General features: G+C 41.6%; 1 protein-coding gene across 1 annotated transcript in view; it reads left to right on the top strand.

Moving 5' to 3' along the window:
- The first annotated feature begins 824 nt into the window (after positions 1–824).
- The window catches only part of LOC117398671 (TM2 domain-containing protein 3-like), a 32,469-nt gene continuing 17,923 nt past the window's right edge, over positions 825–15,370 (top strand). The window contains exons 1-4 of the mRNA XM_033997711.3: positions 825–1,009; positions 9,792–9,884; positions 10,614–10,774; positions 13,805–13,979. Coding sequence (XP_033853602.1) covers positions 901–1,009; positions 9,792–9,884; positions 10,614–10,774; positions 13,805–13,979 — 538 coding nt within the window. The 5' untranslated portion in view covers positions 825–900. The remainder of the gene's footprint in view (positions 1,010–9,791; positions 9,885–10,613; positions 10,775–13,804; positions 13,980–15,370) is intronic.

Below are 15,370 nucleotides of genomic sequence, written 5' to 3'. Positions count from 1 at the left end.
GTTTATAACACGTCACGTTTGCCATAACTTAAATACAACCTAAACGCAACGTCGCCAAAACGTTGTGTGTTATTTGGAAGTACAACTAGGGATGAGGAGTGTGTTGACCTCCCCGTAAAAATGTGCTACCTGTAGCAGAATCTGACATCAATAGTTGTCACAATTTGCCTCTTAATCAGAAATTGCTACTAATGCTTATTTTTTATTTATTTATTTTTAACAATGGGGGAAAAATATGATAATAGTCCTACATTTTAAAGTACTGGAACTATGGATTTTTCTAAAACAAATTATACGAATTCACGTTGTACATTGAACTTGAGGTAACATTTAATAGGTACTGCATTTAATTTATTATTATTATTATTATTATTATTATTATTATTATTATTAGTCATCAATTTAAGAAGTGTATCAGTACAGTGAGAATATTTTTTTAATGTATTTTTAAAGACTACCTGCTAACAGTTCTGGACAATGTCATTTTACACTACCTTCTGAATATGTTTTTTTTTTTTTTTTTTTCCTGGCCCCACAGCATTTTGAGACCGTCGGTTCGAATCCAAGCTATGGAGGCTAATGAAAATAACAACAACAACAACAAAATAGTAAATGGGTTACAAAAACTAACAAATTATTGTACAGCACAAATCAAATCAAATTCAGTAAAAAATCAATACAAGTTTTTTTTTTATGTACCTTTGTATGCCAGGATTTCTGTTGCAGCAGAAGTACATTATAAAAACATGTCAGGTTAAAATCTGTAGAATTTGCTGTACGATTTAATTAATTACGTCTATTCCAATAGTGTGACTGCCACTTTAAGAGCTAGGAGCTGAGTTCACAGCGGGGACGAGGAAGAAGGCTGTGGAGGCGGAAGTGTTTGAATCAGTGTCAGACATGGCTGCGAACGGGGATCGGTTGAGAGCGTTGAAGGAATTGGGCAACATGAGAAGAGCTGGACTCGTTGTTTTATTGCTGCTGGATTTGTGTCTTCAGCCTGTGCGAGGTATGAAAGAAGCTCTAACAGTAATGACGTTTCAAAGTTGATACGACGGGAAATAGGGCACGCAACGTGCATTTTGTGGTCAAATTATTTTGTCTATAAAACATCTCTATATTTACTTCCATAATTGTGCTTAGTAAGGACGGTAATTGCCATTTGAGTAGTCATTTAAGTGGTCTTTTTGCAGTTAACACAAAAAACTGCAGCGTTTACAAAAACACAGGCAAGTAAGACAAAAAGAAATAAACTTAAATCAGTAAAATATTTCTCTTCCTTCAGCCCTGATGTTGTTACTCGTGTCAGCAGTGTTTCTGGTGGCTTCTTACTGGCAGAAGAATTGGTACAGGTTAATAACAAAACCCGAAAAGGCTGCTGCCAGCATGTTTTCTACGGTTCAAGTTCGATTTATTTTTCAGATTCTGCATTTTGTCAGAAGTCCTCGTTAGCCTGTGGTTATGTTGAAGATTGTTGTAAAACCATTGGAATGATGCAGGGCCACACAATCATGTTTACACATCACTATGCCTCGATTTCTGTTTACTGCTCCTGTAGTTTTCCAAAGAGCACCTTATTGACTGACCAGAACTATCTGATAATTACGCTGATAATTAGCGCTGTGTTTGGAGCTGGTTATCTCGCCATGTTAGAGGCAATAGTTTCTTCTTCATTTCATGAATGTTTAAACTTTAACATATTTGTAAGCAACCAAAAAAGCCATCTTAATGTCCATCACTCTTTATAAATGACTGTACCGTGTGTTTGTGTATAAGACTGTGTGTGTTTGTGTATGGCTGTGTTTGTGTATAAGACTGTGTGTGTGTGACTGTGTGTGTGTTTGTTTTTCTATAAGACTGTGTGTGTGTTTGTCTGTAAAACTGCGTGTTTGTCTATAAGACTGTGTGTATGACTGTGTGTTTCTGCAGCTGATGCATAGTTCTGTGTGTTCTCTGTGTTTGTGTATTGCTGTGTGTGTGCGTGTTTGTCTATAAGACTGTGTGTTTATGTATAAGACACCATTTAACTGTACAAAAAGCCTTAAGAAAAATGAAATAAATTGCCCTGCACTATACAGCAGTGGGGGGCCAATACACTAAGTATTGAGATACGTTTTGGTGGATCAGTGGACTCTGCGATCCACCAGCAATAAAGTGAGCACAAGTACAATTTCAGTAGTTCGGGACAAACACCAATCACAAAATGTTTTAGTACAAATATTTATTGTAGAGAATGCGGAGTATGCGATTTAACAGAAAAGTATGCTGTATATACACATTCATTTGGCATCAAACCTAACTTGGTTTGAGGGTTCGCTGCCTGGCCAACTGGACGAGGCTGAGACCCCCAAAAAGAACAAGCCGGTCTCAATGCCACAATTAGAATTGAATATAGCCCACTTGAAGGTTTAGCCAACCTTTAACAAATGATCATCAGCACGCAGGAGAGGAAAACAAAACCCATTTTTGGGAAATAAACCTCTGGGAATCCATGGCTGATTCGATTGCCCTTCCTCCAGGCAGGCTACTAACACTTAAGAGCACATTTCTGTAAAAGCATTTTTAGGCTCCATAATATTTGTTATAATGTAAACTTGGTAGCACTGGAGGATCAACGACCTAACCGTTTGATAAGAGAGTCTGGAACTCAGTGGGAAAAAGCTGCTACGATTCTGAAGGAAGGACCGGAAAACTGCTCAGCTGCGAATCCGGACCTGGAAATAAATCAGGTGAAAGAAGAACAAATGTTGGGTGACGATTGTTCAGTTTTCGTTAATAAACAGCGGGCCTGGGGGTGATGCGCCCTGAGAAAGATGGAGATGGACAAGAGAGAAAGGGGTCATATGGGCCAACATGGGAGTTTAATTTATAAACAAAATTGAAAAGCTTTCTCTAATCTTCCTGGTCCGTTTTACTTCTTTTGAGCAGGAAGGAAAGGGTATCAGATGAGGGGATTGCTAGGTCAGAGATTAAGGGGTGAATCTGGGGGTTGAATTTGAGAGCGATGTAGACTCCCAGCACCTATGGGAACCCAAGAAGGCTAAGAGAAAGAGCTGTAAGGTTTTATCTAAAACAGGCAGGAGTAGCTGGAGCAGACGAGAGGCACCAAGAGAGTACGTTGATGGCAATAGGTAGGCAAGCAGGAGGAGAAAGAGATTCTGATAGTTGAAGCCCTTTCAGGATTAGTGAAATTTGTGAGTTGCAGAGTGTAGAGCTGGGACACTGAAATTGAGTTGAGTTTGTAGAAAAACTTGATGGCGGAAATTCAAATCGTATAGCTCTGTTCTTAAGGGACATAAAACAGGATGACACTACGGGCACTGAAAATGATGGAAAGGAATGTTGAATGCAAAGTGAAATTTTAAAGCAATTCCAGGATGACCGGTACATTTGCAGTGAGCGGGGAGTGATGCTGAGAAGAGTTGTTTCTTGAGCCTGCAGAAATCAGGGAATGCAGCAGGTGGCTCACATGAATGTCAGGTCTGAAAAATGAGGAATCTGAGTTTGCAGGAGGTCGTCTTCGGAAGCCAATGCTCTGAATCTCTGCGTTTGGAAACGAGAAAGAGAATCAATTATATTCAGGTGGCCGAGAATGTGTTGAGCTCTGAAAATGAACTGATGAGTAACAGATAAACAGGTAATCCTTCTGAATACTCATTATATGGTGGGAGAATGAACGATCTTGTTAAAGATTTAGACTGAAGGTGAATTGTGAGTGGAGAAGAATGGATTGAGCCCAGGAAGACCCCCAAAAGGAGTGCGGCTACAGCAAATGGACACACTTTGCGCAATGACGAGGAGTGATCGGTTATAGGAATAATGCTGAATTCGTTGGGCCATGGAGCAGAAAACCAATTTTCCCTTGTAGTATCCTCCAAAGCCAAGAGAGGGAGCTGCATCTTTGAACGGCTGAATGTCTTTGTGCAGCAGGAGACAGTTGTCGTAAAAGAAAGTACTGCCATTCCTTTCTTTTAGTAGGAGCTCCCACAGGCGGAGTTCCTTGCGAAAAAAAAGGAACCAAACCATAAGTATGACATCATTGAGGGAAATCAACAGAAAGGATCAAATAGAGAGAAGGTAGGAGATAAAAGCTCTGCCTCGAGGATTTATCCTCATTGCGTACAAATTGCAAAGCATATGACATGGTTTATTTAAATTTCGAGAAAGCTTTTGACAAAGTCCCACATAAAAGATTAATTTCTCATATTGAACGCAGTAGGGATTCAATGAAATGCATGCACGTGGATTAGGGAGTAGTTAACATGTAGAAAACAGAAGGCCTCCAGAGTATGCAGTATTGCGGCCCTGACTGATATTCAAAGAAATGGGAATGGTTTTGAAAGTGTTTGAATAAACTGCCGGTAAGCTGAAAGAAGAAAAGCATCTCACAGAGAAGACCACTATGGGGTCGTGCTGGACACCCATGGCGGCCAGGGAGGTCACTGCAGGGGCCTGCTGAATGCCTGCAGTGAGGGGAGGGTAACCTAAAAGGTTACATTTGGAAGACCGCGGAGGTAAGGAATAGAAGGGGGCAGTGGGGCCCTGTTGAAGCTCGCAGCTGGTAGAAAACCGTTTGACAGAGAAGGGAGCACTATGGGGGCCTGCTGGACGCCCATAGTGGCCAGCGAGGTCACTGCAGGGGCCTGCAGTGATGGGGGGTGGGGAACGCGGGAGCAGCCGCACCCAACTGTAATTACTGATTAGAGGAGACATCAAAAATAGAGCAAGGTAACCAGTGGTGTATTACAGGGATCAGTATTAGGTCCTCTGCTATTCCTAATCTACATAATGATTTAGATTATGGCATAGTAAGCAGACTTGTTAAATTTGCACACAACACAAAAATAGGCGGAGTGGCAAACACTGTTGCAGCAGCGAAGGTCATTCAAAATGATCTAGACAGCATTCAGAACTGGGCAAGCACATGGCAAATGACATTTAATAGAGAAGTGTAAAGTACTGCACACAGGCAAGAAAAATGTGCATTATAAATATCATATGGAAGATACTGAAATTGAAGGAATCTTTGAAAAAGACCTAGGAGTTTATGTTGACTCAGATATGTCTTCATCTAGACAATGTGGGGAAGCTGTAAAAAGGCCAACAAGATGCTCGGATATATTGTGAAAAGTTTTGAATTTAAAATCAAGGGAAGTAATGTTAAAAATGTACAATCGATTAGTAAGACCTCACCTAGAATACTGTGTTCAGTTCTGGACACTTCATTAAAAGAAAAGGATATTGCTGCTCCAGAAAGAGTGCAAAGAACAGCGACCAGAACTGTCCCGGATTTAAAACACATGTCGTATGCAGACAGGCCAAAAGAAAAGAAGCTATTCAGACTTGAACAAAGACTATGCGGTGATCTGATTCAAGCTTTCAAAATCCTAAAAGGTATTGATAATGTCAACCCAGGAGACTTTTTGAACCAGGACCAGGGGTCACAAATGGAAATTAGACAAAGGGGCATTCAGAACAGAAAATAGGAGGCACTTTTTTTACATAGAAAATTGTGAGGGTCTGGAACCAACTTAGTAATGTTGAAGCCGACACCCTGGGATCCTTCTTGATCCTTCTTGATGATACTCTGAGATCAATAAGCTACTAACAACCAAACGAGCAAGATGGGCTGAATGGCATCCTCTTGTTTGCAAATCCTCCCATGCTCCCATGTAGTTTAAATGGCCTATGAGGGACAGAAGATTGCGTTTAGTAGGGGGGGGGGGGGGGGACCGGACAGAAAAGTGGAAATATAAAAAATACAATCCCCTGAGGACAGGCTCAATGGGCATGATTTTAAATGTGTTTGATATATTGGCTTTAGCCAGTCATGCGTTTTTCCCAGGAATTTTGATTAAGAATATGGCGTGGTCGATTTGCATAGTGCAGGGAGCAATCTTCATGAGGGACTGTTGATGCTGGGTGTGATGGAGTTACGGTGAGCGGAAATGAAGGAAGTTACAGGCGGAATAGCACAGGTTCCTTCAATGAAGTTATTACAAATGCTCAAAACTGCCGATGAGCAGTGAGGGAAGGGAACCAGAAAGGTTAGGGAACCTGTAGTGAGAGAAGGGAACCAGAAAGGTTATAGTTAGAGGTGAAGGGAGCACTATGGGGGCCTGCTGGACGCCCATAGTGGCCAAAGAGATCACTGCAGGGGCCTGCTGGACGCCTGCAGTGAGGGAAGGGAACCAGAAAGGTTATAGTTAGAGGTGAAGGGAGCACTATGGGGGCCTGCTGGATGCCCATAGTGGCCAAAGAGGTCACTGCAGGGGCCTGCTGGACGCCTGCAGTGAGGGAAGGGAACCAGAAAGGTTATATTTGGAGGTGAAGGGAGCACTATGGGGGCCTGCTGGACGCCCATAGTGGCCAAAGAGGTCATTGCAGGGGCCTGCTGGACGCCTGCAGTGAGGGAAGGGAACCAGAAAGGTTATATTTGGAGGTGAAGGGAGCACTATGGGGGCCTGCTGGACGCCCATAGTGGCCAAAGAGATCACTGCAGGGGCCTGCTGGACGCCTGCAGTGATGAGGGGGTGTAACCAGAAAGGTTACAGATGCATATTATACAACAGTGGCGGGTGTCGAAACCCCAGGATAGATCGCGGGAGCAGCCGCTCCTAACTGTAATAACAATCTCTGGATACAAATGCTCAAAACTGCTGAAGCGCAGAAAGAAAGGCATTTCACAGAGAAAGGATCACTATGAGGGCCTGCTGGACGCCCATAGTGGCCAAAGAGGTCACTGCAGGGGCCTGCTGGACGCCTGCAGTGAGGGGAGGTAACCTGAAAGGTTAGAGTTGGAGCCAGAATGCTCAGGAACTGCTAAATGAGCCTTTGATTGACAGGTCCTGCTTTCGGATTTTTCCGGTAGTAGAAGCGCTTCGTGGAGATGCAGTCGGTGCGGGCGAGGTGTTTCAAGTCCGCTTATAATACGCGGAAATTGGGCTAGCTTCTTGAGTCGCGGGTTGGAATTTGTAAAAACACCCATACTGACATGGGTTGGGCTTGTTTTGTCGTGAGACTTGGCAACACTGCGTAAAGCAACGATCAGTGCTGACGTCATAGCGCCTGCGACGGGAAGGATGAAATAAAGTAAACAGATTCTCCTTACGTGCTGTAGATTTGAATGGGATGTTGTTGCTACGAAGATAAAGCTGGATCCGGGAGATCGTCCAGTCTCTGATTTCAGGAGTTGCGGAGGAACGAGTGGCCAGGCGGGAGCCACAGCAGACAGGAGAAGCTGACATCTGGGCAGAGAAGTTTGGAGTGGTAATACCGCCGACCGAAGTTGTGGTGGAGTTGGCCCAGGAAGGGCTGGTTGAACTGGTTGCGTGGATCTCGGCTCCGGTGAAACAGCAAACAGATCATCATACGTCGAAACGGAATAATCCAGAATGCAGACCATGATGCGTGCATGTACGATGAAATCAAAACGCAACTGAGAGATAAGTGAAGAGGGTATTTATAGTGCTAACAATTTAAATGAGCTAATGTGTAAATTGAATGATTCAATTTGGTGATGCGGAGATTGGTGTCTGACCCTCCTCCCGAACTTTAATTATAAATTTCATAAAGTGAAACCCTTTTGACCAGTTGGGATTATCTAGCTTTAAGCCAGTGGTGACCAGTACGTTACTGTAGCAATGAAAAAAAAATGAAATGAAACAGAATGCAAATGTATCGGCACTTTAACAAAGGACAAACTCTACCTCTAAACAAATGGAAACGTAAATGTTTTTATATCCAAGGCAAAAGAAGTACTGAAAGGACAAATTCTACTTCGAAACAAACTGTACTTCTTTGAAACAGCTGGGATATTTTCATCCAAATTGGTACTACTGGAAGGCACAGAAGGCTCTCCTCCATGTTTGGTTACTCGTACCACAAAGCGATCCATTAAAACCACCAAACACGGACTGCATTTTGCACAATTATGGATGAAGGAGAACTGGATAGTTTCCAAGTTTAAAAAGAAAGCTTTAATTTGGAAAATCAGGATTTCTACAGATGTGCCAGTATTTTTGTAAACAAATAAGGACAGATAAGATGAAAATAAATAATGAAATACATTACACCATATAAAGCAAAAATGTGAAAAAAACATTTCCAAGTTATACAATAGCTTTTGGTATGTAAACCAGATTCAACAAAGTATATAAAAAATAAAAGGGAGAAAGAAAATAACCTAGTACTTCCAGGGGAAGGTTGGGTAAATATTTGCAGGTTTCAATGGAGTTCCACTAATCCACAGACTTGGAGGGAATTTTGCTAAAAAAATATAACCCGTTTTTTTTTTTTTTTTTTTTTTATTACCCCTAAACAAAAGACACATCAGACAGGTGCCCAGTCAATGTGCTGGAGAAAGTGTGGGAGTCAAGAGGCCAGTCACACCTCATACTGTGGTTTTGTCCAAACATGCAGGGATAAAATACCTTTTAAACCCGGGATAATTCTGGTCGCTCTTCTTTGCACACTTTCTAGAGCAGCAATATCCTTTTTGTAACGAGGTGACCAGAACTGAACACAATATTCTAGGTGAGGTCTTACTAATGCATTGTAAAGTTTTAACATTACTTCCCTTGATTTAAATTCAGCACTTCAGACAATATATCCGAGCATCTTGTTGGCCTTTTTTATAGCTTCCCCACATTGTTTAGATGAAGACATTTCTGAGTCAACATAAACTCCTAGGTCTTTTTCATAGTTCCCTTCTTCAATTTCAGTATCTCCCATATGATATTTATAGTGCACATTTTTATTGCCTGTGTGCAGTACCTTACACTTTTCTCTCTTAAATGTAATTTGCCATGTGTCTGCCCAGTTCTGAATGCTGTCTAGATCATTTTGAATGACCTTTGCTGCTGCAACAGTGTTTGTCACTCCTTCTATTTTTGTGTCGTATAGGAGAGGCTTAAAAGCGATTTTGAAATTCCTCAAGAGTTCTCAGTATTGTACTTGGGAAATCTTTCTTTTGGATTAATAGAAAAGAAGGACCGATATTTATTAGGAATACTTTTAGCAGCAAGTAAAAAAATCAATAACACGGAAATTGTTATCACGAGAGGCACCAATAGTGGAAGAATGGATAGACATTATATATGACATTTAACTAACGGAAAATTTGACTTTTTCTTTAAAACTGCAAACAGAAAGTTTGTAAAATACTGGACAAAATGGATTATGTTTGTAACACCTCTGAGACCTGACTTTTGTACTATGAAGGCAACCCTAAAGCTACACACAAGGACAGCGGACAATTTACAACATCTCCCTGGGCAAATTGTGAATAGTTTTAAAAGATGAAGAAAAAAATAAGAAAATTGACTTATTATTTTTTTGTCTGAAACAAATATGTACAATTGTATGTTACCTTCTTCCTTTCCTACTAAATAGAGTTAAAAAAAAAAAGGCAAACACAAACTCACAACTGTACTCTACGAACCAACAAGTTGAGGAAACGTGTTGCTTGGTTACTGAATACAGTTATTAGCGCCATCTCTGTTTGGAATGAATGTCATTTCTTCATAGTCAGGAATTATATTTTTAAATACGCAATCAACCAGGTTAAAACTATTCTATGCATATTTGTTGATGCTTGTTCAGATATGGACCAAGATCCACCAAAAATCTGTTGAGATCCACTAGTGGATGCGATTCAGGTTTTGGCTTTACAGGCTAACACTGATTTGGGGTTAACGTTGGGTTAACACTTGGCTAACGTTTAAACTCTACCCTGTATTTTACCTGCACAGTACCTGCTCACCCATGCTTTCTCTCTCTGGGTTGTGCAGGTTACCTGAGCTCGGAGCAGCACATCCCTAACTATGTTCAGGACGTTCCACAGGCCCGCAGCACAGCCACGCCCGCTGCTGCGGCTGTTAAGGGTAAGGCAGCCGGTCCGATCCAGGAAAAGGATTTGTCACACCGATAAGGCAGCAGAATCAGACTAACGGCAAGCACAAGGCTTGGTGTTCAGTCTATTCTGATAATCAGAACATAGTGAGCTTGCAGTAGTCGGGACTCATCCATTGTTGGGTTGGACGTTTGATGTTTATTGATGATCGGCTAACAATTCTCATGGTTATCTTAAATTGTGCTTTAATTTCTGTTTGATTGTGAATTTCTCCCAAGTGAGTAGTGCTGGGACAATTCCATGTATGGATATCCATTTAAGATTTAGACAAGTATTGGAATATTTTATCATTTGAAAAGCTTCATCAAAGCCCTATATATAAGAACCTGATTGACTCGCTTCACAAATCTGAAGCAGCACCTGCAACTTTAGGTAGAGCTCACTGGCAGCTTGGCTTGCATGCCCATCTTGCATGACTCTACTTCCTGCTGTCACAACTTCAGCATTTTAAACAGGTGGTCAGAGCTGCAGTGTTGTTTTTCAGTGTTTTTATAGCAGTCCCACACAGACGGAGCTCTTGTTCCACTTGCTATTTTAGAAATGAATTACCATTCATTTCAGTGACCAAACAAATTATTGATAATATCATGATACTGTAATCCAAACCCTAATCCAGTGAAGTTTCACATGATGTATTTTACATACATCTTTGCAGGTGTAGCGGAACATACATGTTACAAACTCTCCCCCCCCCCCACAGTTCAGATGACCAGCACAACCAGCTACTCTTCCCAGTGTCCGAGCAGAGGGCTATGCTCCAAGCTGCCTCCAGCCTGCATGACCTGCAACACCAGCACCTCCTGCAGATACGGCAAGCTTGTCACGTTCCAGTGCAGCGTCAATCAAACTGTGCACTGTGTGGTGAGTATGGGGAGAGGTGCAGTCAGCAGCCAATATCAGACTGGTAATAACCAATTCATTGAGAGCACATCATTGTTAGAATGCAGCAAGCAAAATGTTGCTAGTTTAAAAAAGGCTCTTCACGATGGATTCTGATACAACTGCTGAACATGTATGAGCTAGTGTGGCAAAGTGGGTTGCAGTGCGCAGGTGTAAAGGTGATGCAGTGCTCCAAACAACAACAAACAACACAGTTCTGATGAAGCGATGGGTTTTTAATTGTAATCCAAGGGTCGAAACTGACCAGCAGAAATTATAAATGAAATACAGGCAGTACACTACATGTGTACTGCTCTGTGTAATTAATGCACGGGGCAGTCCCAAATAAAGTACACGATAATCACAAAGACACACACACACAATACACATACACGATCACCAGTCCTCGGTGAGTGCAGTAGTGCTCGTAGTGAATGTACAATTTATCATGCTCTGGTGCAGTGATGTTCCGGGTACGTGCTGGCCTCTGGAGACAGCTCCGGAACGTGTTAGCCATCTACCAAACAAGAAGTAACAATTAGACAAACAAACAAAACCCTCGCGATACAATAATACGGGTCCTTCCAGGAACGGATTACATCGCTTCATCCCCTATTTTTACCGTCACATCTGACCCCTTGAGTTATTGCACCGAAGCTCCGCCTCCTTTCTAGATGACGACTTCCTTTTAACTCTGGGAATGAAGTGTCAGGCCAAACAGTCCAGGGTACTCTGTTCCCGTTACTTGGCGCCCTCACAGGTCGGGAGGGAGATTTACCAAGAATCATTGTCTTTCTGTCACAGCTAGTAATCTAATACATGTATTAGGCTACAAATAGGCACCAATGGATGTTTAAGTTTAGGTTTTTGAGTTAATAGGGTGTCTGACTTCAGGATTTCCAAACCTTAATATTTGAATGCATGGATATGTGACTGATGATCATTTTTTCACTTGGTGTAAATGTTGTCATTATCTGTTAATAAAATATTCATATTCAAATATGTCATCCGTCTGTATATAACGCTTCCATTTTTACTTGTCTTGAGAAGCGTGTTTCCAGTTTTGATGAGACGCGGTTAGTACAGTTGTTGAGTGTAGGGGTGTGTGCTGCACCCTGCTCGTATTTAAAGCATGTTTCAATTAGTACAGCTGTTGAGTGTAGGGGTGTGTGCTGCACCCTGCTCGTATTTAAAGCATGTTTCAATTAGTACAGTTGTTGAGTGTAGGGGTGTGTGCTGCACCCTGCTCTTATTTAAAGCATGTTTCAATTAGTACAGCTGTTGAGTGTAGGGGTGTGTGCTGCACCCTGCTCGTATTTAAAGCATGTTTCAGTTAGTACAGTTGTTGAGTGTAGGGGTGTGTGCTGCACCCTGCTCTTATTTAAAGCATGTTTCAATTAGTACAGCTGTTGAGTGTAGGGGTGTGTGCTGCACCCTGCTCGTATTTAAAGCATGTTTCAATTAGTACAGTTGTTGAGTGTAGGGGTGTGTGCTGCACCCTGTTCGTATTTAAAGCATGTTTCAGTTAGTACAGTTGTTGAGTGTAGGGGTGTGTTCTGCACCCTGCTCGTATTTAAAGCATGTTTCAGTTAGTACAGTTGTTGAGTGTAGGGGTGTGTTCTGCACCCTGCTCGTATTTAAAGCATGTTTCAATTAGTACAGTTGTTGAGTGTAGGGGTGTGTTCTGCACCCTGCTCGTATTTAAAGCATGTTTCAGTTAGTACAGTTGTTGACTGCATATTGTGATCTGATGTCTCAACAGGGGTGTGCAGTTCGTATCGCCCGACACGCAGGGCAACATGATTTGTGTCACAGACAGCACGTTTTGCCGTCGGACAAATCGTTTTTATGTATTTGTTTGTCCTTTGTTCGTTCTGTTGCTAGAAAGACACTCCTGGTATATCTGTAGAGAGCCACGCAAGCTGCTAAAAACTGAATTGCGGAAGTCTAGCACCAAAGCACACAAAAAGTGTTTACGTCCCACCCCTATCACTTCTGATTGGCTAGCTGTGGAAGAAGCTAATCTTCTATTGGTTACAAAGAAACCAAGAAAGGGAAAGGGAGATCGTGTCTAACTAACCTGCTTGATGTGTTTGAGGATGCAACATCGACAATGGATAATTGCAAAGCATATGACATGGTTTATTTAGATTTCCAGAAAGCTTTTGACAAAGTCCTGCATAAAAGATTAATTCTCAAACTGAATGCAGTAGGGATTCAAGGAAATGCATGCACATGGATTAGGGATTGGTTTACAAGCTCTCGTTTGTAAACTTTCTTATGTTCTTATGAAATGGCTGAAGAGAGCCTCTGGCAACGCACACACTACTCTTTTAAATTTAAGGTGTTATTTACGTTTTTTTGTAAATGAGCAAGTAAGTGGTACTGCTTTCTGAATACATGAACCTAACATTTAGCAGTTACAAAACTGAGAGAACATCAAGAAAAATCAGAATTCCACAAAGCAGCAGTAATAGTTGGCAGTGATTTTATATCTGTGATGCAACAAACTAAAACACCTGTACACTAGGAGTTGGATTCAGCTTATAGAGAAAGAGTGGAAAAAAACAGGCAGAAGCTATTTTTATATTTGAATAAATCTGAAGTATTGCTTATTATAGTTATACTCTTCATATGGTACTTCAATGTACTAGTAAATGTGTTCCAAACTGCACTGAAAGGAACATTTCCTTAAAGTATGGTGTACATGTGTTGAGGTGAGGTGGGCTCACAGGGAACCTTTTGTATATCTTGAAGAATTTAGTGAACCAGTCCAGCAACAAGGCTAGACCTGCCCCTGTTAATCACTAATTGATTGATTGTGTTCACTGTTAAATAAATCCTACAAGTTATATTCTGCTTTTCTGTGTGTGTGTTTTGTGCGACGGGGAGGGGGCAAGTAGATTTTTAAGAAAGACAAGTAGATTTTTTGAGCATTTTGTTCCTTGGAGAACAAGTTGTTTTCAAAGTTTTTGCACACCCCTGCTCTAACCTGTCCTGTTTGCCCTGCAGGATGAGTCTGGACAGCCACAGAAGACATTCCCTTTTCTGATGAAGTGCCAGTTCTGCTGGCAGCTGCCCCCCTTTCAGTACAGGTGTAGCGAGTCTACCAGCTGCATGACCGTCTCCTGTCCCCGCAAGCGCTACAACGCCAACTGCAGTGTGCTGGACCACGTCCACTGCCTGGGTACGTACCACTACCACTGCAGCATTGTGTCTGAGACAGCCTGGCTTTAAAGTGATTGCAGCTAACACAATCATAAATCGTACAGACATAGCGTGTCATCATAAATCTTACTGGGTCAAAGAATACGACATGGTTTATTTAGATTTCCAGAAAGCTTTTGACAAAGTCCCGCATAAGATTAATTCTCAGACTGAATGCAGTAGGGATTCAAGGAAATGCATGCACATGGATTAGGGAGTGGTTAACATGTAAAAAACAGAAAGTACCGATTAGAGGAGAAAGCTCAAAATGGAGCACGGTAACAAGTGGTGTACCACAGGGATCAGTATTAGGTCCTCTGCTATTCCTAATCTACATTAATGATTTAGATTCTGGTGTAGTAAGTAGGGATGCACCAAATCCAGTATTTTCGGATTTGGCCCGAATACCTACTTTTTGAGCAGGGTTCGGATTCAGCTGAATACTTCGGATTCGGTGAACCGATTTCCTATATCCACCCAGACGCACATCCATTTTAATACATCCCTCCAATGTGTGCGGTTCTCCTTGAAATAAGACACGAGTACGGTTGTAACAGGGCGAGCAGCCCTGTACAGGGTTTGTTTATTTTAGAACTGGTTTCCCCCTCCGCCCCCGTGTTATTTTGTATTGCTGGTGTTGTTGTTGTTGTTGTTGTTGTTATTATTATTATTATTATTATTATTATTATTATTAATATTGTCGTTATGATTTAGTTGTATTTATATGATGGCGAAGCGCCGGTTCTTTCGTTGTATTTATTTAAAAATGTATTTACGGCGTAGTCGTGTTTTAAGAACATAAGAACATAAGAAAGTTTACAAACGAGAGGAGGCCATTCAGCCCATCTTGCTCGTTTGGTTGTTAGTAGCTTATTGATCCCAGAATCTCATCAAGCAGCTTCTTGAAGGATCCCAGGGTGCCAGCTTCATCAACATTACTGGGGAGTTGGTTCCAGACCCTCACAATTCTCTGTGTAAAAAAGTGCCTCCTATTTTCTGTTCTGAATGCCCCTTTACCTAATCTCCATTTATGACCCCTGGTCCTTGTTTCTTTTTTCAAGTCAAAGAAGTCCCCCGGGTTGACATTGTCTATACCTTTTAGGATTTTGAATGTTTGAATCAGATCGCCGCGTAGTCTTCTTTGTTCAAGACTGAATAGATTCAATTCTTTTAGCCTGTCTGCATACGACATGCCTTTTAAACCCGGGATAATTCTGGTCGCTCTTCTTTGCACTCTTTCTAGAGCAGCAATATCCTTTTTGTAATGAGGTGACCAGAACTGAACACAATATTCTAGGTGAGGTCTTACTAATGCATTGTAGAGTTTTAACATTACTTCCCTTGATTTAAATTCAACACTTCTCACAATAT

This window comes from Acipenser ruthenus, chromosome 24 (genome assembly GCF_902713425.1).
Source record: "Acipenser ruthenus chromosome 24, fAciRut3.2 maternal haplotype, whole genome shotgun sequence".
Taxonomy (NCBI): Eukaryota; Metazoa; Chordata; class Actinopteri; order Acipenseriformes; family Acipenseridae; genus Acipenser; species Acipenser ruthenus.
This window is presented reverse-complemented; position numbering and strand designations above follow the sequence as displayed.